This window comes from Heliangelus exortis, chromosome 1 (assembly GCF_036169615.1).
Source record: "Heliangelus exortis chromosome 1, bHelExo1.hap1, whole genome shotgun sequence".
NCBI classification, from domain to species: domain Eukaryota; kingdom Metazoa; phylum Chordata; class Aves; order Apodiformes; family Trochilidae; genus Heliangelus; species Heliangelus exortis.
The window spans coordinates 155,963,714-155,986,126 of record NC_092422.1 but is presented as its reverse complement, the minus strand read 5'-3'; the positions used below and the strand labels follow the sequence as shown (position 1 = coordinate 155,986,126).

Sequence of the window (22,413 nt, the reverse complement as noted above, 5' to 3'; positions counted from 1 at the left end):
TTATCCTCACAGTAAAAAGTTTTTCCTTATGTTTAGGTTGGACCTCCTGTGTTCTAGTTTGCAACAACTGCCCCTTGTCCTGTCACTGGACACCACTGAGAGGAGCCTGGCCCCGCCCTCATGACATCCAACTTTTGATATTTAATAGGACCTATGAGATGTCCTTTCAGTCTCCTCCAGGATGAACAGACCCAGCCTTTTCAGCCTTTCCTGGTAAGGTAGGTACGCCAGCCCTCTCATCATCTTAGTGGCTCTGTGCTGGGTTCTTTCCAGTAGTTCCTTATCCTTCATGCACTGGGGAGCCCAGAACTGGACCCAGCATTCCAGATGTCGACTCACCAGGGCAGAGTTAGAGGCAGAGGGCAACCTCCCTCGACCTACTGACCACACTGTTCTTAATACACCCCACAGATGCTGACAACATGATATCGGCAGGGGCCCGGAAGCCGTGGCACTAATAAACATCATGCCTGGGAGTGCGTGTGTCTGTGTGCGTGTGCGCCTGTGTGTCCGTGTGTGTGTGCCTCTGTGTGTCTGTGCTTTATTGGTGGGGAGAGGAACAGGAGGTGACGCCGCAAGGCAATGAGGTGTAGGTGTGGCTGCGGGACTCCATTCGTTCCCCATTCCGCCTCTCCCGCGGCGCTGCTTGCAGGCACCGGGCGGTGCCGCCCGCCCTTCCCCGCCCCGCCGCCATTTCCAGCCGCACCGCCCCAGGGCGGCGGCACCGGAGGGCGCGGGTGCCTATCGGCCCGGGCAAGGGAAAAACAAGACAGAAAAAAGGGCCGGGACGGGGTAGAGAGGTGGTCAGCGCCTCAGTCACTGCTGTCCCGAAAGAGGGGCCTGTCACCCCGTGTGCAAGAATCCGATTCACACACTTGAGTCGAGGTATTTGCTATAATTTCCAGTTCTGCGCGGAAAAGGGATCCAGGCGGTATTCCGCAGAAAAAGCTCATTTTCCCGAAGCGCAAGAGCTACTTTTATACGCAGAAGCGTGAAAAGTCTCTAATTATATCCTATCAGCTCCGGGGCACCTGGGCGGGGATCTGCCGCCCCCCGGTGGTCCGGGTGGGACTGAGCGTAGGGACGGGGTTGCAGCCCGCAGAGGGCGGTAGCGTCCGGGCGCGGATTGGCGGTACGCGGTGTGAGGTCACTGCGCGGGGCGGGGGAGCTGTGGCGTCTGTCAGGGGCAGCGATGGGTGCGCAGCTCAGCACGGTGAGTGCGGGGCGGCGGCCGCTGGGCCCCGAGCAGGGGAAGGGGGGAAGGGGGAAGCGGGTCTGTGTCCCCCGTCAGCGGGCCGTGGCGGTAGCGGCGGCGGCTGCCGCTGCCTCGGTGCTGCGATTTTGTAGCCCCCACCCATCCGTCTTCCCCGCTCCTCACGCAAGGGCTGAGAGCGAGCTCAGGCCCTGAGGCCCCTTCGCCCGTCCCCCACTGCCCCGGGGCGGGCCGGCTCTCTATGCCTGGGAAGAGCAGGGGCCCTTGGGCGGTGCCCGGGGCCCCTGTCGCCTCCCCTGCCATGTACCCATCATTCGGGAGGGAGAACGGGGGTGCCCGTATTGGGAGCCTCAAACCGCCCCCCCCTTGCCACCCCTCTCTGTCCCCTCCCCGGCGCCTCTGGGACGCTTGGGCACCCACTCCTTGTGTGCATGGGACACTGGTGCCTGTGTTGGCTGCTGTGGCGTGTGCGTTTTTCTTCCCTGCGTTCCCTGAACAAGATATTCATTGTCCGTGGTGATGGCTTTGAAACCAGCAGCCTGGCAGCTGCTGTCGAAATGCAGAGCTGTTTGGGGATCATGTCTGCCGAGCGGTGGGTTTGCAGCGCTGTTGGCTGCAGCACGCCTCGTTACCCTCTTTCTGCAGCTGCCTGACAGATCGTCTCTTTCTGCTGATGCACCTGCTCAGACAGTTCTGGCCTCTGGGCTGGCGAGAGAAACAGGATGGAGACGGCTGGAATATATGTTTGTTTGTGTACAGCTGCTTATTAAGTTACTTGAACAGAGGAGGATGAGGCAGATGCTAAAGTTCCAGAAGAAGTGTCTGTCCTTTAATCCTCTCGTCATTTTCTAAAACAGATGAGAGGAGTTTTAACTAAGAGCACTTAAAGATAGGATTTGAATGAAGAAGTGGGGAGGGGGAATTGGAGTGGAGGGTTCAAGATACTTCTTGCCAAAGAAGCATTTGGTTTGTGCGTTTGTAGGGCAGTTCAGTCATGGCTTATGAGTTCAGTTGTGTTTCATTCACCACGCCCTGATGGAAAGGGCTGGCAATCTCCATACTATGGCTTTCCTCTCTGTCTTGTGACCATTTTAGTTATCCCACAGAGGTCTGTTTCCGAGAATAAAAATTCCTGCTCAGTTACTTATTTTGTGATCTTTGCTAACAAAGATTTGTGCAGCTGGAAACTGAGTCACCAGATCTTCATTTGGTGATTCCTGGCTTTATCATCAGCCAGTTGCTTCCTCTGCTACTGTAGATCGGATGCAGCTTCCATGCTTGCAGTGCAGTTATCTTCATTAATACCTTGGTATGTCTTGTGGTAAAAGTATATAGATCACTTTTAACCCTGAGAACATATTTCTGAGCTATGACTATTTGTAATCATTCAGCCTTCAGTTCTTCCCCTTTTTCCTGCCCACCAGCTGATGCCTTCTGAGTAAGGAACTAAAATAGCTATCTGATTTAGTGGGTTTGCTGGTTCTTTCAGGCTACATGAACACAGTGCCTGTGTCTGCCTCCAAGCACCGTGATATAAAATCCCTAAAGCAGGGGTACACATTTGATGACATGACTGAGGAGACTGTCTGCAAGTGTGTGCACCAAAGAGCACAGAGTTGCAACAGTGGGTGGGCAGTGTTGTTGATACCTGACCTGGCTACTTCTGGGCCCATCACAGGAGTGCAGCTGACCTGTCAAGGCACACACATGCTCAGAAAGCAGCACAGAGAAACACTGGCAGGTAGGAGAGCCCTATAGCTGGCTCAGAAAAATGACCCCTGGCCCTTCACAGAGCTGTCACAGTCAGGGGTAATGCCTGTCAGTGGGAGGCTGGCTTTCCTTGTGCCCACCCAGCCTGCAAGACACAGAGGAGAGCATCTGGGGATTTTGGGGTCTTTAGGAGAGGAACCAAAGGCACGGACGTAGGCCAGTTGGGGAGGAACAAATATGGGGGAAATACACAGATAAAGGGATGACCTTACATAAGCAGGCCTGCTCTGGACCCAGGTCTGACTGTGTCCTGCAACCAGCAGGCCAACTGGTGCAGCCAGTCCCATGTCCTCATTACATTCCATAGCTGCCTTCCTGGGGAAGGGATGATGTTCTGCATACACATATCTGTGTGGAGGTGTAACACTAGTGCCTGGAGCCAGAGTGTAGGGCAGAGGGCGTCTGTGTCTGCAGTGCCAGCACCCAGTGCAAGTGTGCAATGGCTGGCAAAGTTTGAGATGGAGTAGCCAGCAAGTAGGTGAGGTGGCCTGGGAGCCAGGGATTTGTGCAACTCTGAAGGGGAGACCACCAAAGGCACTGGCTGCTGGAGGGGTTGGGGGTCCTGGCCAGCTGCCAGAAAGAGAGAGAGTGGGGTCTGTGGTGAGGTGTGAGAATCCCAATTACTTGGGTGTCCACAAGGCATTTTGATGGTTTGTGAAGGGGTCTGTGCAACAGTGGCTCTCACGTCCGGGTGTCAGCAACTGGGGAGACTGGAATCTGGGGACAGCTGTTGTGAAGACCAAGCCAGTTTCTGATGGATCAGCCTTATATGCATTTGTGTATATATTTTCCACTAGTAGACCATCTTGATTGTTCAGGGAGGGGAATTAGTGCTATTTGTGTGAGCATCTGTCTGTATTGGCTGATGTGGCCAGCCATGTGTGTATGCTGTGTGTGTATGTTTGCTGGACATACGTGCTCAGCCTGCTAATGGTTGGAGCTGGGTACCTGGAGCTGTGGCATCCTCATTTTTGTCAAGCTGCTGAGTTTGACAACCCTTTGCCAGTATTCCAAGTGCCTCAACAAAGAACAATGCCAGCTACTCATAAAGCAAATTTGTGTGTTATACTTGACAGTGTTTTTTTAATATTTCTTCTTCCTCCTTAGATTAGTATGAAGAAACAGTTTGTTTGGTGGTTGGATTGTCATGTCATGCTGCCATATTCCTTCTCACTAAAATAACTTCCTCTTTTCACACACATGTCTAACACTTTCTATATTGCTGCAGTTGAGTCGGGTTGTGACATACCCAATATGGCTTATATACACCACCATCCTGAGGCTTTTCAAGAATCCCCATCCTGCAATTACTCTGAAGGATCCTGATGTGAAGTATGCATTGAGGCTGATTGATAAGGAGGTAAGTGCCTGTGCCGTGCTGAGCATAACCTCTCCATGGATACTGTGACATGCTTATAGCTTTTTAAATCTTGGGTAATGTTGCAGAATTGTATTTTAAAGAAAGGTCTCCTTTATGAATTCTCATTGCCCAGTATAACTGAGTTCTGCAGTTCTACAAGCAGCTGATTTATAAGCAACTTCGGGTGGAGAGTACCACTTCAGAAATGACCAGACTTGTAGTTTCTGTCATCTGTATCTCATGTCATGGAGTACTTCAGCAGAAATTCCTAAACTCTGCACTGCTAGATTGTCTGTGAGACACAAGTCATACTGTCAGGCAGAGCAGGAATTTTTCTCACAGTCAGCAGTGTCCATCATAATAGTTGTCATAACTATGATGATACCAGTTTCTGTTGCTGGATTTATGTACTCTTATGTGTTACAGGAAGAAAGGTATTTAAATGATGTACTCCTGACAGCACCTGAGCTGTCTCAGCTTCTCTTTCTCTCTTTTAAAAGTAGAAGCCATTCTGTACCTTTCAGGTGGCTCAACTGGGTTTTCAGAGGAAAGTCATGACTTCTTCAGGGGTGGATCTTGCTATCAGAAGTTGGTAACTGAACTGGTGAAAAGGGGACCAAAACCACAAGAAAGGTGAAGAGTCCAGATATCCCTTGGGTAAATTCACCATCGAAAGCATGAGGTAGTAGAAATTTTGGCTTTCTGGGTGTGAAGTCACACTTGAAGGTTTTTTTAGTGTTGACTTTTAAGTCAGCTAGCTGTCTAGAAAGTTATCAGAAGAGTTTGGATTAAAAGGACTTTGAACTGGAACAAAGCTTTGTTTGAGGTATAGAAAGCACACCAATAGCTTGGTTTCCATTTGTTCTGTCTGTCAAAGAAAATGATTACTGTCATTCCAAATCCTGGTTTCATGGGAACGGGAAGCTTCCCTGTGGCTTGGCTGAGAGGTATTATTGAATTTATTTCCCATGTGTACTGCAACAATGCTATTATTGTATACTCTCCACTTTGTTAGATCTGTAGCATGTGGTTGCAGGTACAACCTGAGCTGTAAGAGGGAAGCTTGAGGCACTGCTTGTGCTTCTGAGGATGAAGCTTCTTGGAGGTAGCTGTAGCAGTTTGTGACAGAAGAGAATTCACAGTTCGCTTGATTATTTGTTTTCTGCTGAATAGTCTTCTTTTTCCTCTATTGTTATTTTTGTGTGCCTTTTTTTTATCTTGGGATGGAGCTCTTACATGACAAGGTCAAGCACTGCTGCATGTGGTACCTTGAACTGAGAATATTTAACTCATGAATACTTACTATTTTTTGTCTAAATGGGAAGTGTGTTCTGGAAACGAGTTAATTTTGAAAAATAACTTGGTACAATAAGTGCTAGTAGCTTCTGACATTCTGCCAAAAATCTGGTGCAAACACTCTTTGGCACTAAAGTTTTCTACATGGCCATACCACCTGTATGGTAAAAATTAAATGGGTTAGAGTCTTTATGACATGCTTCAGTTTGTATTTTACAAGCTTTAGTTTCATTTGATGAGAACACCAATCTAAAATGAGCTTTCATTACACAGGAAGATTTTAGCTTGGGAAGAGAATTGTGGCTCTCAGTGTGGTTGTGGAGCCTACTCAAGGCATACATGTGGTTCACTGGAGTGTGACTTCCATTGCAAGAGGAATTTCAGTACATTTGTAGTGTTGCTCCTTTTGTTTGTCCAGCCTGAGGGAAAGACCCTCAGATTTTAAAAGTTTCTGCTGTTCCCCTGTTGGTATTTATCCTTTTTGTTTTGTGACTGTGAAGCTGCTGGTACCTCCATCAGCAGAACACCAACATGTTTTGTGTATAAAACAAAAAATGAACAAATGAACTCCCTATTCTGGGAGTAGCTGGGGGTTGTAATTTTTAACCTAACATTATTTTGATGGTATAGAGTGTATGGCTGTGCAGAGGCTGGCCTGTCTTTAAATGCAGTTTACTATTTTGTGTATAAAAGCTGGAAATTGAGCATATCATTTTGTCAAGCTGTTGTGAGCTGTTGTTACCCACTGTTTGCCTTTTACCCCTCAGATGAAACTCTAACATCTGCCCAAACTGAGTATGCTGTATCTCTTGTATGTTGAATGGAAAAGTAGGGGTCACAATGCTGCTTCTGAGTGTTTAGTATAGGAAAAAAACTTGTAATACGGTCGGGTGTGCTAATTTAAGGCCTTTAAAAAATCCCATCACTTCAGTGTAACAGTAAGCATAATTCATTTGATGCCTTTCAGTGGCTTCAGCAAAGCACCAGCCTGAAAAAAAACCACTTCTCCATCTCTGTGTTGGTAGTTGCAAGTGTGGAAAACTCCTCAGCACTTGCAACTTGAGACAAAAATAAGTTCTGGTAGCTGGAGGTCAAGGGCTTGCAGGTGCTTAGGGCAATGCCAAATGATGGCACTGGGGGAATGCAGCAGAGATGACCCCACACTGGAAATGGCTTCTGAGTCCTGTTTCAAGGCTATCTTTAATCTAGCCTTGACTAATGACTTGGTGAATGGCATGCTCAGTTTCTTGGCTGTGTAACAGAGTCAAGGCTAGGCATGCTTATCTAGGTACTGAGAATTTAATGAGCTTTTTAATGTTTCTTTCTCACAGCTGTCTCTTATGATGCACCAATTGTGTGTTAAGCTTTAGCTAAGCTATCTCAACTTTAACTGATGAGATGATTAACTGGGAGCTGTGTTCTTTCTGCATGCTATTAAAGACACCACCTTAAAATAAAGGATTATTGGCAAAATCCGACTTTAAAGTCATGAAGCTGGTGCTGAAATTTTCATTCAAAAGCAGCAGTGGTCAGTGAGAGAGCAGCAGCAGTAAGTCCATGTTAGGTGTCTTTCTGGTGGAAGTTTCAATGTCAGTTACTGTACCTGAGTGGACATAAATACAGAAAAGCCTTCATTTAGACTGCTACTCATTTCCCTTCTTTCTTCAGCGTTTACCTTAAAATGATTTTTTGTGAAGAAAATGTCAACACTGTGACCAGGACTTGTACGTGAAGAACAGACAAACTGATGAGAAAGAAGTCTGTCCCTATTGGTTACTTTAAAAACAAAACCAACCAAAGAAACAAAAGGTTACAATAGTTTGTAGGATGTTTATGGAATTTTCTCTGGAAGGGACATTATGTCCCATAGGACTTTAAGAAAGAAAGTAATTGGATGAGGCATTAGGCTGTATGCCATTTCTTTCTGTCTTTTTTTGCTGTCTTTTTCTGTTGTCTTTTTCAATCCCATGAATCTGATCTAATTTTTAAGAGGCAAAACTTCCTTATGTAAGAAATAGGATTTTATTTACTCATCACCAGAATTTCATGCGAGGTATTTGAATACCGCTATACCTGTAGTATTTTCTAGTAAAATACTAGAATAGTTATCCCACCTGGACTGCTTAAATTGTTATAATTTTATAATAAGTTTTTATCTAACTAAGAACTTTTCAATTTTGGTTAAGGGTTAATTCAGTTTTTGTGAGGAAAATATTTTTAAGACAGCATAGCAAAGGGGACAAGGTTGCTATTTTCTAATCTTTCTGACAGCCACTCTTGTCTTCTGAAATCATCTATATTGAAATGATTAATTCATTTGATTTTTAGACATCAGAATGAAGGGAGGTTGGTCTTGAACTCCTGCATATTTAAACAAGAGTGACCTTCTCATGGAAGGCAATGTAAATGCTCATACTAGAAAGTTATTGTTTGGTCGTAATCTGCGTCAGTATCTCATTAAATTTTACTATTCCCATTTAAATATACATCAAAACAGTATTTGCATTTGTCTGTTTTATTTCTATCTTTACTTCTGCTTTAATTCTAAAAATTTTTGAGAAAAAGCTATGTTTTCAGGGAGTTTAAGTGAAAAGTTGACCTCAGTAGCATTGCCACATTCAGAGGAGTTCATATTTGCATTATCTGAAAATTTCAGTTGAAGCAGCAGTTGGGCTGTTGCTCTCCCCCAAAAATGTTTATGAAATCACAAATGTTAAATCCCAACAACATAAACGATCCGTTCATTTTATGTTTTTCTTCCAGGAAATCAGTCATGACACAAGAAGGTTTCGATTTGCTCTCCCTTCTGTAGATCATGTTTTGGGTCTCCCCATAGGTACGTTCTGTCTGTCTTTACTAAGAATCCAAGTGTTGTTAATTATACTGTGAGAGATTTTGTGGGAATTTTTTTCCCTACTTTTTGAACTGTTGAATTTTGAATACTGTCCATGTGGCCTGAGCTCGTTTTTAGAGCTTTGCAAAATTATCCTCATGTTGTGAGTCATCTGCATGGTCTGAAATCAAGTGTACTTAACAGAGGGTATACATACAGCTTGTTTCTGTTAAGGCAGTAGAAACAGACTTTGGTCTTTACTTGTATTTTTCCAGACTCAGCTTTCCAGTGTGTGTTATTCCCGTGGTGCTTGGCCCCTGTGATCCCTTTCCATCCCCTGAGGCAGTGTTCTCAGCTACTTCTCCTCTAACACATGCTGTCTGTCAGATGATAAGCTCACTTCTGAATTTGCAGCCAGTCTCATGGAACTTCTTAATCACCATGGGGTAGATGTTTCCTTAGGCTTTGCCATGTGCTGTGTTGCCTTCCATAATAGCTTAGTGCTAGTGTTTTCTACTGCTTGTATAAGGAGCATTTATTTGTTACTTGTGTTTAGAACAGAGACTTCTGCTTTAACAACCTCACAATTATCTTTGTGTCAGGGGGCTTCTTTCCCACATTATAGTCCATTATGTTTAGGATCCTTCTTGTTGGGATACACTATTCTCTTAAATAGCCACAAAGGCAAAGCTAGTTTCCCTCCCTTGCTCATAATGATCCTTGAGGAGTGAGCTGTCTCGCCTTTCTAATTGTTCTTGTCCTACATGCCACCAGAAAGGAAGCTGCCTGAGGCGTTTGGCCTGCTGTGTGCCACTGCTTCCTCCAGTGTTTTAGTAAGCTTGGAGGAAGTCAGCCAGTTGTTGCAGCACAGCCCAGGAAGGTGTGTGCATGGCCCTGCATGGTCCCAGGAGGTCTGCTCAGAGGTCCCAAAGGTGCTCTGCAAGGGCTTGTCTGTGGGTGACTGAGGGAGTGGTGTATAGAGGGCAAGATTTGGGAAGCAGGGAGAGCTGAAAGCTGAAAGCTGGTGGGGGTGGTAAGAGCATCTGGGAGAAGCAGGCTTGGCAGGTGTGGGACAGACACTGGCGTGCACTATGCATGTTTAGTCCAGTGCCAGCATTTCTCTATTAGCACCAGCTGGAGCATGACAGGAAAAAAAGCATTACACTTAGGGAGAGCAGAGTTATGTGTGGCCTCATGAAGAAGCTGCCAGCTGCTGTCCTGCCAGGGTGGGGTGAAGCTCTTAACAAGTAAGAGCATAAAGCATGTTTTCTTGTTGGGAGGAGCACCTTTCTGGGATCTGTAACAATTCTTGTGAGCCATGCTCCATAAGCAGTCTGGTCTGTCCAAGTTCACAGTCTGTAGCGGTCACTATGTGTCTGTTTTTGGAGGAGGGGGTGGCAAAGCCATCCCTTGCCTGGAGGAGGTAAATGTAAATGCATGAAGCTGTCAGAACTGATATTGTCGACAGCAGAGCAGTCTGCCTTTCCAGGTAGAATCTCTCCGTGGTTAACAACTTTGGCAGATGTTTTAATGTCAGGAAAATGAGAGGTGAAAAAGTGGTGGCCCAGAACAAGGTAGTTAGGAAAACTTTGGGTTTGCGTTTGCAGTCCATGCCAGCTCAGTAAATCCATTGAATCCACTGCTTTTTTTCTTCCTTGCATACAGGACAGCATATCTACCTGTCTGCCCGGATTGATGGAGCTCTGGTTGTTAGACCTTACACTCCAGTTTCCAGTGATGATGACAAGGGCTTTGTGGATCTTGTTGTCAAGGTGAGAATGTCATGGTCTTTTTATCAGCAAGGGCAACTTTTGCGCCCACCTTTACACTTGAAGTGTTGTGGAATCTGATGTGTTGGCTTCACTTTAAATATGTGTCAAAGGCTTCTACTGTTGTAACAAGTGATCTGCAGTTACCTACAATCCATACAGCATTTTGCAAGCACTTCTTTAGGGACCGTGTCTCAAGGAGATGCTGCGTAATTTTCTGTATTTGCATACAGTAGTTTTGCAAAATCTGTCTAGACCTGCAGATGTTCACACTTTTAATCCTTCTGAAGTAAGGAATTAACCTTGCCTGAGCTGCCGGCTTCTTCTGAAACTAATGCAGCATGGTTGGCATGATCGTTTAAAAGTGGTGATTCTTATCATTACTGATCCAAACAATGTGAATGACTGATTTAAGTGGCAAGAATGTGATTTTGAGTTCTGTGATAAAGTACTTCTGCTTTGTCTCTTGGTAGCTAGGCTAAGCAAATACATTTAAAGTTAACAGGGACTTAAAACCTGAATATCTGCACTGGATTTCCTCTTAGAATTTTACTCTGAATTTTTTTTTTCTTCTCTTCAGCTAACAACATTTCATTAATTTATTGGAAAACTAGACATGAATTTGCCTTTTACCTGCCTACTTATCTTCATCTGCGTGGTGTTGCACACTGAAGACTCTTCTTCCCAGTGTGGTTCTCCGTGCAAACAAATGATGCTGATTATGTAAAAGTGTACTTAGTCTCAGCTTGAACTTTTTCACACTCATGGGATATAAAGTAAAAAACCTCAGCACAGTTCCAGCAGTGTTAACTGCACCCACTGGTACTTGCTGGTGAACAATTCAGTACTCAGTTAGTTGGTATCCACGTTGGTTTTTTGTTTGTTTGTTTTAAGTTTGAGGTGCAAACAATCGGCATTTCAAGAAGAAGGTTTGGATATACTCCTTTGCAACTAAGCTCTCAGAGATCATTCTCCAAGGCTTTAGATTTATTTTTCCCCCCTTTAACCTTGCACATAAATCACATTGATTGTTTAGATATATTTTTCTATGTTACAGAAATACAGTGAAGAAATTGCCAGTCTGTGTCTACTCTTACCAAAACTGGGACAAGAATGACATTTTAATATTTTACAGAAACCTTAGTGCTTCTCTTTTATTGTCAGTCTAATCTGTATTGATAGTATTTTTTAATATGGTAATTGTCTTCTTTGTATGAGGAGTATGGGTACCTAAATATTTGAAGGCCAGATACTCATATTTGAACTGAGAGATTAATTATTTCATTGTTACTTTAAACAGATCTACTTTAGAAATGTCCACCCGAAGTTTCCTGATGGAGGGAAGATGTCTCAGTACTTAGACAGCCTGAAGATCGGGGACACTATTGACTTCAGAGGACCAAGTGGCCTACTTGTCTACAAGGGAAAAGGCAAGGCTGACTCACAGGTTTCTTCCAACTGGGTTCAATCAAGTCTTTGACTCATAGAATAATTTGGGTTGGAAAGGACCTTTAAAGGTCAACTAGGCTGACCCCCCTACAGTGAGCAGGGACATCTTCAACTCAGTCAGGTTGCTCAGAGCCTTGATTGTTTCCTGGGATTGGGCAGCTACCACCTCTGTCGGCTGCCTGTTTAAGTGCTTCAGCACCTTCATTGTACCTTCATTTCTACCTGAAGTCTAGTCTGAATCTACTCCCTTTTCATTTGAAACCATTACCCCTTGTCCTGTCACTACAGGCCTTTCTAAAAAGTCTTGTCTGCATCTTTATTATAAGGCCCCTTTAAGTACTGGAAGGCCACTATGTGGTCTCTTCAGAGCCTTCTCTTCTCCACGCTGAACAACCCACAACTTTCTCAGCCTTTCTTCATAGGAGAGGTCCTCCATCCCTCTGATCATTTTTCTGTCCCTTCTGCGGACCTTCTCCAACAGGTCCTTTTCTTTCCTGCTCCAGAGCTGGATGTAGTATTCTGGGTAGTCTCACCAGGGCTGAGTAGAGGGCAAGAATCTCTCTGGCTACATCTTAATGATGCATACTGCTTAAGATGAACCTTAGTCACCTCTATTTATTGTTTGGGCTGGAGCTCTCAATATATTCACCCTTTCCTACTAGTCAAAGGGATTCTTTTCTGTTGTTATCAGCTCTGCACAAAATAAATTGCTAGCGTTTTAATTAAAGTCAGCAGCCATCCTGAGGGGGATTGTTGATATGACTATAGAAATGCTTTTTATTGATACTATTCTTGAAGAATGGGATTTTCATCCTTCTTAAATGGTCATAATTTATACACTGATAAAAACCCTTGGTATTTGTGCTGTCCAATGCTAATTTCTCAAGTGAAAATGAACTTTGTCAGTAGAAAGTACTTTTATGCCAGTATAAAATATCTCCCTTTGGCATAGCACAGCCACAAATGTGTCACAAAAACCTTCTGGCAGTTTTGTGAGCAGCAGAACTCAAATACCTGTTTTTCCAGAGCTTTTTATGTTGTCTTTCTGTTTTCCTGGATGAAGAGAAGGGTGAATACAACAAAGGAAGCATTATGGGCAATTTCAGACTCTCAAATTTTGCCAGCTCAAAAAGAAGAGATAAATTAACAAAAAAAACCAAAACACAACCCACCCTGCATATCTCAGGCTTTTCCTTAAAATAATAATTTTGGGGTAAATAAATGGGGTAAATAAATGATCTCAGTAGATTAATTCCTTTGTGTAGAACTGTTTCCAGAATCTGGGCTTCTGAGTATCACTGGGGGTATGGTACATGAGCAAATGAAAATACAGGTAATGATGTCTTGAGTCCATGTCAATGTCCAATGTTATAATCATTTGTCTTACAATCTGTGGTCATCTTTTAGGATATTTTTGATTTGGGATATCTTCACCTATGTCTGCTTCTTGCTTCTGCTTTGTGGAGGGGGAAGGGTGATAGGGCTGAAGCAAATTTGATTAGCACACTGTGCTGGGAAGGGAATCACATGCATACTGTTTCTTTCTTCATTGTTTTCTCTCCCTCTGTCTCCCTCCCTCCCTCCTTCCCTGCAGGAGAGTTTGCTATTCGGCCAGAAAAGAAAGCTGAACCAGTTTCTAAGAAAGTGAAATATGTGGGGATGATTGCAGGTGGGACTGGTATGTATATCTAAATATTCATCCTTGATTTCTGACAGCTGGCAGATGTATTTGTTTGTATTTTCTCTCACTTGCACTTTTTTTTACTCCTTCAAACTCTCACTTCCTTGACCTGCTTTTCTCTTTCAGGGATAACACCAATGCTGCAGATTATTCGAGCAATCATAAAGGACAAAGATGACCCTACTGTTTGTCAGCTGCTGTTTGCTAATCAGGTAATTCTCTACTTTTTTCTGCTTACAAGGTTTTACTTAACTGAGAGGGCATCACTCAGCAAATGAAATTCTTGCTGCAAAAGCCTGGAACAGAAATACAAACCTGCAGGGGAGAAGTGAACTGAAATGTTGAGAGCTTCCCATACAAAAGCACTAATTGTTTTTTTAGTGTTACCACAGAAATGCTGCTTTCCTCCCAGCTAATGCTTGCTTTCCTGTGTCTCATTTTTCTGTTTCCAGTCGAGTTTATAAATGTTTTGAAATTTCACATTCCTTTGTGCAAGTTGTTAATGTCTTGAGCAGTCTTGCAGAGCTGTCCTTAGGGGAAACATGAAAGAGGTGGACATCTGTCTCCTTCAGCAATTGTAACTCACCAATTTTGTGGAATCACTGAGAACACCTTAGGTGAGGCTAAAATTGACAGTGGTCTCCAGCAGGTCCCTCAGCTATGGAGCTGAGATTCTACATGACTGTGTCCTTTCATTTCCATTCCCTCAGTCAGTTCTTCATGTATTTCTTTTGCTTTTTGAAGTGGATGATACTGCTGTGCTGGACAAAGGGAACAGCTCTCATCCGTGGAATCCTTGCAATAGAGATTTCTTGGATGATCAGGCCAACCTAAATGGTGATTTGCTGCTGAACTGAAATGCCCCTTCTTTACTCAGTGTTGTTCTGGAGTTAATCTTTTCAAGTTCTCCAACACAATGAACATTTGTTTCTGAGTTGTGATCTCTTATTTGTGGTGAACCTCACTTCATACCTGTGTTTTTTAGCTGCTTTAGTCTCTCATCTGTCATTCCTATCTCTTCCAATACTGTGTCGTTTCCTTTGTGCCATATCTGAATGGTAAAGCAAGATTTTTCTACCCATGAGCTATCATCCAAGTGCCAAGAGTCCCCTGTTCTGTGCTTTATTACAGGAAGACCTCCTGGAGGGCCCTGTGGCTGCCCTCTGGTTCAGCTGCTCTCTGCTGAGCCTTAGGAGCTGGCATGAAGTGCAGTCAGTGTCAGGGCAGGAGGGCCAGGATTTGCTATGAGTAAGGCAGAGTGACTAATACAGGGCTAGAGCTGCTTTAGCAACCTAGAAAAACCTCCTTGCAGGGAGGACTTGGGGAACAGTTGCCTGCATAATAGCAACAGCCTGTGTAAACATCAGTCCTCAGCTTTAAGGTGTCCTTATATCCACTGATTGCGCAAATGTCAAGCAGCCTTGTGACAAATGGTCAGTCAGGAAAGCCTGCAGACTACATGTTTTTAATATTTAATACAAGAAAATGTTTTTAAATGTGTGTTTAGCTGATTGGCTGTGTTGGATTATAGATGACAATGTATGTGGGCTTGTACTGTGCTTCAGAGTAGCATGCTTTGAATTGGCCAGACCCAGTAATATCTTTTTCTGGAACACATGTGGCTGCAGATCCAGAAATAGGCACCCTCTCAGCTATAGCTGGCACATTCCTCCTTGCCCCCATAGTTACAGACATAGTGGTGTCCTCAGTGCCAAATTATTAAGGCTGCACCACTTTTAGTCTCTACCCTTTTCCCTTCTTCCCAAACTGCAGCTGCTCTTACAGGAATAAGGCTTTCTTTTGGCCCTTGGTGATGTTGAATCAGGGAGGAGCGGAACTCGATACCCTTTGTTGTAATCTTTGTTGTTCCAGTCAGAATTTGATACCCTTTTGGTTAGTTGTACCACATCCTGTTTAAAAACCAAGCAATCTCCATATGGCAGTGATGATCAAATTTGAAGTGGCAAAGGTGTGGAAAGTAGCATTTTCCTGATTGAATGCACAACATGGAGGGGTAGGGGGATATGTAAGTGCAGTCATAGTTAATTTTTGATGGAAGTTGCTTTTGTAATAGGAGTTCTAAAAGAAGTCTTTTCTCTTTTGATGCTACCACTAGTTCTCCAAACAAGTGTTTTGGTACAGGTTTTGCTTTGTTTTAGTTTTTAGAGGGAAGGCGTTCTGTGGTCAAGATCTGAACTTTTTTATTACCTCTGCTGCAGGGTAGCCATGGAAATAGCTTGTGTTTGCTCTTTTTCGCCTGTAAAACAGGTGATTAATCTGTTCCATCTCAAAGGACTGTAGAACAGCTCTATGGTCATCTGAGTGCTACATTCAAGGGCAGAGCATAATCATTGTTTTTCTTATCCTGCAGACCGAGAAGGATATCCTGTTACGCTCTGAGCTAGAGGAGATCCAGGTTCAGAATCCCAATCGCTTTAAGTGTTGGTACACACTGGACAGCGCACCTGAAAGTAAGATCCAGCACTGCTTCCACTGAAGTTTCAGTGATGAGTATTAATTCATGTGTTTGACAGGAGACATGCTATGTCACGTGTGTATTGCTGAGCTCTACTTTTCCTTAATGAATCACATCTGCATGTGTCCAGTAGCATCATTCTTCACGCAGTGATGCACAGAAACTCCTAGGTGGTTTCCAAAGCTGCACAGTTCACGTCTGGTGGATGGTAGTGCAGTGTTCCTCCCATGACTGGGGAACTCCTCCTACTGAATATTTGCCATTATTACCCTGGAATGTGAGCTTTCTTTCTCCTTCTTCACAGACATAATATAAATTATCTGATTGTCCTGTGTATACAGCGTGCCTTAAGGTAGCTGCTGTGGGGAGGATCAGAGGCACTGCATCTCATTGCTTTTCTGGCAGCTCATGGTAGCTGATCTTCCTAGGCAGTAGAATTGCTTTTATACTAACAGTGTTTCTCAGTTAAAATACTGTTCCAGCTTGGTGCAGTCCAGTTTTAAAGATAATGTGATACAGTTGACTGGTCTAGGTGAGAGGATGAGCTAGCTGAATTTGCCTTCCTCAGCTCTGCAAGCTTGAGGATGAAAAGGCTCAGTAGTTTCCGTGCAATTTCTTTTTGCTTTCTTGCCATTCCTCATTGTGCCCACCCACATCAGGATAAGATTCACACTTCTATTCAGCAGCAGTTTGGGGCAAAAAAGCCATGTGCCTTCTCTTACCTTATGACCAAGGATACAATTCTGGTAGGGTGGGGGCAAGAGTCTTGCTGTCCCCACAGTCTGTTGCTGTCATGCCCTCTTCTGCAATTAGTGTGCTCCTGGAATTTCTAATCACAGTTCCTTTTCTTTGGTATTTGTGAATTGGGAACTAATCTTAGCCATTGTGATAAAAGTTCTTCCTTAGCCCTCAACACTGTTCTTCAGACTTTTTCACACATGAAACTGGACCAAACCTGGAAATTCTTGGATAATCTGTGAGAGAAATATGTGTTAGCTTTACTGTACACAAAGTTTTGGGTCAGTATTTTTTTGTATCCAGGGCTGGGGATGTCATGGGTAAACCTGAATCCTAGTATTAATTGATGAGCTCTGTGACTGTTCCAGCTTGGAAAAACTCATCAGCTACATTGTTCCTGGTGCACTTGTAAACAGGGGGGTAAGGAAGGTGGATGCTGTTACTTCACAGTGCTGGAACTGAGAAGATTTTGTTCACAGCTCTTGAGATTTCCTTGGGGATTTTAGCAAGCTTGATTAAAAGTTAGCCCTTGTTTTTTCTGCACATCAGTTTTGCATCTTAAAAGCAGAGGTGGCATTTTTTCCAGGTAGCACAACTGTGTTGAGGACACTGATGTGAGTGGAGCATACAAATGCTACAGTGCAGAATGTTACTAAAAACAAACAAACAAACAATCTCAAACTCCACCATTCATTCTAAAATGATTTGTGTCTATCTTTTCCTCACTCCCATAATTACTTTTTTTTTTTTTTTTTAAACAGACTGGGAGTACAGCCAAGGATTTGTGAACCAAGAGATGATCAGAGATCACTTGCCCCCACCTCAGAGTGATGTCCTGATTCTCATGTGTGGACCTCCTCCAATGATCCAGTATGCTTGCATTCCCAACTTGGACAAACTGGGCTACACCAAGGACTTGAGGTTCTCCTTCTAGAGAAGACTGATAATGCAGTGATCTTGTGTAGAAAGGAAGAAAGAGATATTTAGTGGGGAACAGGAGAAGGTTGCAGAGATGGCTGAGGCACAGTGCTGGGAAGCTACATTTACATGTAAAATGCTTCTTTTTTTCCTGAATCTCTGGCAAGTAAGACACTTAAGCTCAACTGTATGTTGCACAGAAACAAAGGTATGATGGAAGGGTGGTGAGGGCTAGTGCTTGGGTGGCTTGTGTACTCCATCATTTAGGGCAGTAAATGCTCATTTACATTTTTTCTTAGCACTGTAATCAAGTGGCAGTATAATACTCTACTTCCTAACACTGCTGTGCACCCAGTATTTGATTTGGTATGAAGGATGAAAATGTATAGAATGTCCTGGATTATTCACCACGCCTATGCCAATTTTAATCTTTACAGAGCTGTTACAGTATGAGGGCCAGGAGTATGAGTGCATAACTTCTGCACCATCTTAAAGATGCTTGTTCAGTTAAGGATGACAGTTAACCATTTATGACTGAAGTTGTTCAAGCTGCTTTGTTAATCAAAACAGAGAGGTAGACAGCAATACAAAATTTGTTTCCTTCATATTTTGGAATAGCCTCTCATGTGCAAACACTTTCCCAGCTGGTCACTGTTCTCACCCCTGGGCAATGGAAGAAACTACAGAAAGCAGGCAGCTTTGTGCACTGTTCCATGAATAGTTGAAATTTTTCGCTTTTATTTTTGTGTGGAATACTGAAAAAAAATACTGACTTTTTAATTTACTTCTAAACAGTGGATGGTGCCATCAGAGTTCAAAAGTAGATGTTCTGCATGCCCTGTGCAGTGAAAAAATTGCTGGGTGAAAACTGGATCTAGTTTTAGTTTCTTATTTCCCAGAGATGGATTTGGAACAACGGAAGCTCAGGTTTCACTGCCAGGGTGGGTTTCAGCAGGTGTCCCAGCATGGGCAGCAGTGTGCATACAGTTGGGGAATTCACCCCCTTGTCCTGCTCAGGCAAAGCTCTGGAGGGTATTGCTTGGTAAGGATGCATGGGCACAGCCTTAAATCACCAAACTGACAGCAAATTGAAATGTCTCACTGAATCTAGAACTGTTTCTTAGATGCTGTTTACTAGAGCTCTCCAATTTGTTTGTTTGGTTTTTTTGAATATACTTTTCTTACAGCAGCCTTTTAATTAGTCTTTAGTAAAACTTAAAGACATCTTGTGTGCCGAACTTTCTGCTTCTAAACAGCAGAGGTGCTGCTGAGGTTAGAGCTGACCTGCAAGGAATCCACAAAACTACAATGATGATGAAATCAGAGTGACTGAAAGGATGTCTAGTCATGTGGATGCTAGTTAGCTACAAGTGTCAGTGTATTTTTTAAAGTCAGCAAATAGCTTGCCATGTTTTCTTTTGTGCCTGTACAACAGATGGGTACTGTGCACTTGTCAGGTTAATTTTCAGCATCAATTAAAAGAAGATATAATTTAAGGAACTTCAAATGGATAATACTGTTATTAATTTTATTAATTAGATGCTTGCCTCTGAAATCTGGAACTTTGATGTGTGCTTTTGAAACTTGTTGTTTAATACTATGCTCCAAAGTTCAGATAACACTCAAGTAATTTTCAGTCCCTTTTTTACAAACCAAAAAGCAGACATATGAAAGAAGTTACCTCGCTGCTGGTTTATATCACTGTGGGATATGCATAGATTTTTTTCACTGTGTTTAATGAAGTCATCTTGTAAAAAAGTAACTCTAGCTGGTTACGCATAAACTTTTTTGTAGTACTTACTCTGCTTATTCAATTACTGGCCTTTTCATATCTGTGTAAGAAATAAAGTACCTTGTGGGTGAATCACCTGTGTGTTACAGAGGCCATCATCTTCAATCTTGTAAGAGACAAGGTTAAAAAAAAAAAAGCCTTTTAGATTTGTTTACCTGAGTGCTTATCCCTTTCTTTTGTTTGGGTTTGGTGGAAACTGCTGTATTTGGGCACCAAGTCAAGGAGTAAACTTTCTGGTTTTCTCCCTATCACTCCAGTCTCCTCTTTTTACTTTATTTTGTACATCTTTATTGTGATCGTGAAGATCTAATAAATAAAAGAAAAGGGATTTTATATAATCTCCTGAAACAAAACTGTGTCACAGTCCATTTTGCTTCATGGTCTGGTACTATAGCAAGTCAGTGGTAAAAGCTGTTTTTACATTTATTTCTTTTTTCCTTTGGGCCAATTCATCTGTCTTACAGAAAACAGGAATATTCCTCCAGTTTTCTGACAGAACGTGCTGAATACTACTAACCTCCATGTTTCCAAGCAGCTGGGGAAGTGTGAACAGCATTTTGTGGAAAGTTTCCTGAGAGGGAGAGGATCAGAAGTGCTGCTTTGGCTTTGCCAGACTTCACTCAGAAGTGAGTCCCCTTTGCTTACTGCAGTGCAGAGGCAGCTGTCTCCATAGGAACTGCAAAGCCCTACTTGCACCTGGCAGGGACCTTTCTCTGTCTGCTGCTCCTGTTGTGACAGAGGATCTGAGAGGTAAGAAATGAGCTGGCCTTTAATCTCACTCCTGTAGCTGGGTCATCGAGCAGCACTTCTCATGGTGCCCCAGCACCCCCAGCTGGTCCTCTGCTGATCTGTGCTGGTGCCAAGTCCTGTGACAGCCACGGGGGCCAGAGCTGAAGCTGCTCTGGGCTCTGGGATGCATGTGGTGAAGTGACCACTTGCCATAAACATGGCTTTGCCTGTCCTGGCTTCCCAGCAGCCTGTGTAACAGAGGTGGGTTCCATCTGCTCTAATCTCTCAAGGCACTGTAGATCAGGTAAGGAAATACACACTCAGGGGGTCTAATAGTGCTCTTTCAAAGTTTCTGGTAAAAATAACGATTTACAGAAAGGAGCCTCATATTCCTGAGCTTTTCTCCTGATCCTGCCAAAGTGAACAAGCAGCAGCATTGCTTGGGCAAACCCAGGGCAGCAGCCAGGCTCTGTCTCCTTCATGTTAGTAACTTCTTACATGTGGGGCTTGATGTGAGTTGGGGAGCAGCAATAGAGGACCAGGGACAGCAGGGATCTATGGCTCTCCTTGCTTGAACAGTGGTAGCAGTGGCTTAGTGCTTCTGGGGATGGTGCCCAGCCTGCCACCCCACTCTGTAATTTCAATTAACACAACAGGACCCCATTTTTAAACAGGTCTGCCAGTCATCAGGCAGCATTTCTGATGCATTGATCACAAGACACCCACATGGGGTTGTTCTCTGTGTGGCCTGTGCCTGGCTCTCAGCAATGGGCATTAGGAGCATGCACAGCCAGCCAGCTGCAGCACATTCCTGCAAGAGCAGAGCTTCTAATCAAGACATCTCTGTTGAAACTGTTCCATTGCACTGAGCTAACCATAGAAACAAGAGCCCTTGCAGCAATGGAAGGGAAAAGGTCTGTACAGCAGGAATAGGAGGTTTTATCCTCCCAGGGTGTGGGAGGTGGAAGAGAAAGTAGGGGCACATCAGTGATGGATCACAGAGGGACAAAGGGCAGGGGACTGTGTGGCTGAGGGGCAGGAGAGCTGTAGATGAAGGCAGTGTCCACATAGCATGCTGCTTGTGGTATGCTTACCACACTGCTTCTTCTGCAACAGGAGAGCAACAGGTGTAGGAAGGATATTCCAGATGCCTTCCTGGAGTAATCACAGAATGACAGAATGCTTAGGTTGGAAAAGACCTCCAAGATCATCCAGTCCAACCTCTGACCAACATCATAATCTAACTACTAAACCATGTCTCTAAGTACCAGGTCCAAAGCCTTTTAAATGCCTCCAAGGATGGTGACTCCACCACTGTCCTGGCCAGGCCATTTCAACCATCTCAGTGGTTCACCTGACAACCATCTCAGTGAAAAAAATGTTTCCTAACATCCAGCCTAAACCTCCCCTGGTGCAGCTTCCATCCATTCCCTCTGGTCCTGTCACAGTTTACTAAGGAGCAGAGGCTGTTTCCCTCCTTGCTCCAGCCTCCCTTGAGGCAGCTGAAGAGAGGGATAAGGTCTCCTCTCAGCCTCCTCTTCTCCAGACTGAACGACCCCACCTCCCTCAGCCTCTCCTCACTTCTGCTCGAGCACTGGCATCAGGGCTCAGTCATCTCTGCTTGAGTCAGGACGTCCTGTGAGCAGCTAATCATGTGTCTTAATAATAGCAGAACACCTCAACCCTTTTAAAAAAGACACTTTAAGACTGAGCAGCCAACAGCAGCAGTGCTGCCAGTGAAAGCCTTTCTTCACTGAGCTATGCTTCCAGGAGCTCAACTACAATATAAACTATACAAACTATACATTATATTAACTATGTCCAAACAGAAAAAGAAAAACAGCTCCAAACAATGCAATGCCTTTGCTTTGCTTTTACTAGCTTTATCACAGAAATTTATGGGATTAGACTGTCTGAGTTCAGCACCTTACCTGGGAAATCTTACCTTATGGTATGGATGTGTCACCAGAGCTAAGTCCAGCTTTGCAGGCTAATAATACAAATTGACTGTGTTCAATGTAAACACTTTGTTGCACATCACCATTTATTAGCTGCACTACAGTGGTTTGGTGAGTTTCCACCACTACTAAGGGTCCAGGTGCCTGAGCTAAAACCTACAAGGCAACCAGGCAAAGAACATGGCTGAATGTGCCAATAATGTTCCCTGGCTTCCAGAATAAACACCAAGCCTACATGACATCTCTGTGGTGCCAGAGTGACTGCGGAGGACACAGATCATCAACTGCCCCAATGTGTAACCTTGCATAGTTCTAACTCTATATGGTCAAGATTTTTTTATTATTATTTTTCCCCTTTGTCATTCCCTTTCCAATGCCAGAAAAGCATGCAAAACATCCAACAGAAACAAAAACAAACAAACAAACAAAGA

The 22,413-nt window shown here is 43.9% G+C and overlaps 1 protein-coding gene across 1 annotated transcript; it reads left to right on the top strand.

Annotated features, from left to right (window-relative positions):
* The first annotated feature begins 1,100 nt into the window (after window positions 1–1,100).
* CYB5R3 (cytochrome b5 reductase 3) lies at window positions 1,101–19,546 on the top strand. The gene is made up of 9 exons (XM_071733234.1): window positions 1,101–1,213; window positions 4,212–4,343; window positions 8,403–8,475; window positions 10,138–10,244; window positions 11,542–11,676; window positions 13,290–13,368; window positions 13,498–13,583; window positions 15,743–15,842; window positions 17,347–19,546. Exons 1-9 carry the CDS (start codon window positions 1,193–1,195, stop codon window positions 17,517–17,519), a joined length of 906 nt encoding a protein of 301 aa, XP_071589335.1. The 5' UTR covers window positions 1,101–1,192; the 3' UTR covers window positions 17,520–19,546.
* Window positions 19,547–22,413: the final 2,867 nt, after the last annotated feature.

Excerpts from the sequence above, each read along its gene's own strand:
- CYB5R3 (XM_071733234.1), top strand. The coding sequence starts at position 1,193 with ATGGGTGCGCAGCTCAGCACG. Across the intron at positions 8,476-10,137 it reads TGTTTTGGGTCTCCCCATAG|GACAGCATATCTACCTGTCT; the intron begins GTACGTTCTGTC and ends CCTTGCATACAG. Across the intron at positions 15,843-17,346 it reads ACTGGACAGCGCACCTGAAA|ACTGGGAGTACAGCCAAGGA; the intron begins GTAAGATCCAGC and ends TTTTTTAAACAG.